The 4,319-nt window shown below is 37.5% G+C and overlaps 2 protein-coding genes across 4 annotated transcripts in view; both read left to right on the forward strand.

Moving 5' to 3' along the window:
• The window catches only part of LOC138980741 (uncharacterized), a 6,533-nt gene extending 3,148 nt beyond the window's left edge, over window positions 1-3,385 (forward strand). For both annotated transcript variants that reach the window (XM_070353644.1, XM_070353645.1), the window contains one exon: window positions 3,129-3,385. In XM_070353644.1, coding sequence (XP_070209745.1) covers window positions 3,129-3,310 — 182 coding nt within the window. In that variant the 3' untranslated portion in view covers window positions 3,311-3,385. The remainder of the gene's footprint in view (window positions 1-3,128) is intronic.
• Window positions 1-4,319, forward strand: part of LOC138979740 (uncharacterized) — a 64,487-nt gene that overhangs the window by 39,817 nt on the left and 20,351 nt on the right. The gene's annotated exons all lie outside the window — the stretch shown is intronic.

Genomic DNA, 4,319 nt, shown 5'->3' on the forward strand with positions numbered 1-4,319 from the left:
GAAAAATGAGGGTGTGACAGTGCCGCCTCAACTTTTACAAAAAGCCGGATATGACGTCATCAAAGACATTTATCGAAAAAAGGAAAAACACATCTGGGGATACCATACCCAGGAACTCTCATGTAAAATTTCATAAAGATCGGTCCAGTACTTTACTCTGAATCGCTTTACACACACACACACAGACACACACACACACACACACACACACACAGTACACACACACACATACACCACGACCCTCGTCTCGATTCCCCCTCTATGTTAAAACATTTAATCAAAACTTGACCAAATGTAAAACAAGTCGCGTAAGGCGAAAATACAACATTTAGTCAAGCTCAGTCGAACTCACAGAATGAAACTGAACGAATTGCATTTTTTCCGCAAGACCGTACACTCGCAGCATCGTCTGTCCACCGCTCGTGGCAAAGGCAGTGAAATTAACAATCCAGAAAAGCGCGGTAGCGGTTGCGCTGAGGAGGATAGCACGCTTTTCTATATCTCTATTCTTTTTAACTCTCTGAACGTGTTTTTAATCCAAACATATCATATCTATATGTTTTTTGAATCAAGAACGGACAAGGATTAAGATGAAATTGTTTTTAAATCGCCTTCGGAAATTTAATTTTAATCATAATTTTTATATTTTTAATTTTTAGAGCTTGATTTTAATCCGAATATAACATATTTATATGTTTTTGGAATCAGAAAATGATGAAAAATGCGATAAACGTAATTTTGGATCGTTTTATAAAAACACATTTTTAATTACAATTTTCAGGTTTTGAATGACCAAAGTTTTAAGTCTCCAAGCTGAAATGCAATACCAAAGTCCGGCCTTCGTCGAAGACTGCTTTGCCAACATTTCAATCAATTTTATTGAAAAATGAGGGTGTGACAGTGCCACATCAACTTTTACAAAATGTCGGATATGACGTCATCAAAGACATTTATCATACCCAGAAACTCTCATGAAAAATGAACGTAAATTTGGATCGATTTATATAAAAACAAAATTTATTACAATTTTCAGATTTTAAATGACCAAAGTCATAAATTAATTTTTAAGCCACCAAGCTGAAATGCAATACCGAAGTCCGGCCTTCATCGAAGATTGCTTTACAAAAATTTCAATCAATTTGATTAAAAAATGAGGGTGTGACAGTGCCGCCTCAACTTTTACAAAAAGCCGGATATGACGTCATCAAACGTATTTGTCGAAAAAAGGAAAAATAAGTCCGGGGATATCATTCCCAGAAACTCTCATGTCAAATTTCATAAAGATCGGTCCAGTAGTTTGGTCTGAATCGCTCTACACACACACACGCACAGACACACACACACACTCACACACACACACATACACCACGACCCTCGTTTCGATTCCCCCTCTATGTTAAAACATTTAGTCAACACTTGACTAAATGTAAAAAGAAAAAATGTGTCATTATTACAAGTCTCCACAAGTTGACGGTACAATCGCCTTTGTTGAATAATGTGTACACAAATAGTAACATAGTAATGTGCTCAGCCAACCAAAACGGGAACATAAATGCGTTCCTTAATTCAATCCAACGTCGACTTCACGAAGACTTCGCGAAGTCTTTTTACTGAAAACTCAGTGCTAAAGCTCAGTGCAGCTAGTTTCGAGAAGTATACTTCGCGTTGTCGTCTTTGCCCAATCGAGGACAGGCTTAAGAGGAGGGTGGATTTCATCAAAATTGTGTGCGTGTGTAGTGTGGCTTTTGGATGGTTGGTTATCATTGTTTATCGTCTTTTCAGCAGGTACTGCTATTCGGGACCGATGCAAGTTTGTTTCCTTTTTCTGTTGTGGTTTTTGGAAGTGGCCTTGACCCCTGTTAGCGTACGTATCTATTGGGGAAAGGGAGACCACCCCAATAGACTCGAAATAAATGTGGGATCAGTCCAAGTTCATTCATGGACTGACACTCATACGTTCACTCATGTTTTTGCACGAGTGGGTTTTTACGTGTATGACCGTTTTTACATTTAGTCAAGTTTTGACTAAATGTTTTAACATAGAGGGGGAATCGAGACGAGGGTCGTGGTGTATGCGTGTCATGAGAGTTCCTGGGTATGATATCCCCAGTCTTTTTTTTCATGTTTTTGATAAATGTCTTTGATGACGTCATATCCGGCATTTTGTAAAAGTTGAGGCGGCACTGTCACACTCTCATTTTTCAATCAAATTGATTGAAATTTTGGCCAAGCAATCTTCGACGAAGGTCGGACTTTGGGATTGCATTTCAGCTTGGAGGCTTAAAAATTAATTAATGACTTTGGTCTTTAAAAATCTGAAAATTGTAATTAGAATAATTTTTTTTATGAAACGATCCCACATTACGTTTATTTTATTTTTGATCATTTTCTGATTCCAAAAACATATAAATATGTTATATTCGGATTAAAAACAAGCTCTAAAAATTAAAAATATAAAAATTATGATTAAAATTAAATTTCCGAAATCGATTGTAAAACAATTTCATCTTATTCCTTGTCCGTTCCTGATTCCAAAAACATATAGATATGATATGTTTGGATTAAAAACACGTTCAGAAAGTTAAAAAGAATAGAGATATAGAAAAGCGTGCTATCCTTCTCAGCGCAACCGCTACCGCGCTTTTCTGGAATGTTAATTTCACTGCCTTTGCCACGAGCGGTGGACAGACGATGCTACGAGTTTACGGTATTGCGGAAAAAATGCAATGCGTTCGGTTTCATTCTGTGAGTTCGACTGAGCTTGACTAAATGTTGTATTTTCGCCTTACGCGACTTGTTTTTTTATCCCGCCATTCAGTCAACCAACCACCGCTGGAGATTATTAAGTTTCTAAATCTCACCGAACTCTGACATGGATTACAGTAACTTTTCCGTGCGCACTTGGTCTTGTGATTGCGTTTACACACGAAGGGGGATAAAGGCACTAGCAGGTATGCATATAATAAGTTGAACTTGAAGATCGGTAAAATCGACACCCTTATCCCAGCAGGCGAGACCTGGATTCCAACCCGCGACCTTCTGCAAAGGAGGCCGATGTCTTATCCACAAGGCCACTGCGCTCGTCGTAGCGTAACTGACCACTTCAACTAAAATTTTATGTTACGCAGGTTTTTGCTTGAACTACCTGGCGGGTCAAGGGACGCTGAATGTCCGGCTAGCCTCTCGCTATCAAGTGACGTATAGCTGCACTGACAGTGAAGGCAGATACGCCTCCAAAACAGCTGACGTCTTCATAAAACCCAACGCGCCACCCTACTTTACGGGCTTGAAAGGTTGGCTGCTCTGTTGAACTAATGTTTTTGTTATCCTGGATTTGCTTCTCTTATTTATCTTTCTCAGATGCTTAATTGCGACAAAGTTCGAGTTCTGTTTTACGTTTCTGTACCGTGACTAAAAGACCCATCTCTCTCTCTCTCTCTCTCTCTCTCTCTCTCTCTCTCTCTCTCTCTCTCTCTCTCTCTCTCTCTCTCTCTCTCTCTCTCTCTCTCTCTCTCTCTCTCTCTCTCTCTCTCTCTCTCTCTCTGTGTACGAAATATTTTTTTTTACAATCACATCTTGTCAAATATTGATTATGCATCCACTGTATGGGGTTGTGCAAGTGCTAATGTTTTGAAACCTTTAGCCAGTCTTTACAGAAGAGCAGTTCAGCTTATTATGCTAAAACAAATTACACTCCTTCAGAATCTGATTATAAAAATTTGCAAGTATTACCATTTCAAAAAAGATTAATGTATAATAAAGGTGTTATAATGCATACAGTGATGTCAGGATATGCACCGGAGACATCACGTGATAATTTTATTTTGAACTATAACAGACTAAAAATCATAACACCGACTCCACGTATTGACCTTTTCAAATCAAGCCTTCTTTATTCAGGTGCGGTCCTATGGAACTCACTGCCTATTTTTCTTAAGCATAAAACAAACACAGACAGCTTCCAAAAAAATTATATGTCGCACATAATGCAACTAAACATGTGCTGAATGGTTCATCAATTCATTTAAAATGTATGTGCATGTTAAACAAAGTTATAATAATATGCAGATCTAAATTAAGTTATGTTAAAAATTGACACTTTTTATCATTGGAAATTGTACTTAAAATGCAGTTGACAATTTACTTTTAAATTTGTATCTGTATATACAGTTATAATGTATTAAGTTTGATGTGATAGTTCTTTAATTATATTTTTTCTGTTCTTGTTGACCCTATATTAGGGCGAGGGCTGGATGTAAAAAAGCAATATTCTTGCTTATCTATTACCCTCGATAATAAAGATTTTGTCTTGTCTTGTT

This window comes from Littorina saxatilis, linkage group LG11 (assembly GCF_037325665.1).
Source record: "Littorina saxatilis isolate snail1 linkage group LG11, US_GU_Lsax_2.0, whole genome shotgun sequence".
NCBI lineage: Eukaryota > Metazoa > Mollusca > Gastropoda > Littorinimorpha > Littorinidae > Littorina > Littorina saxatilis.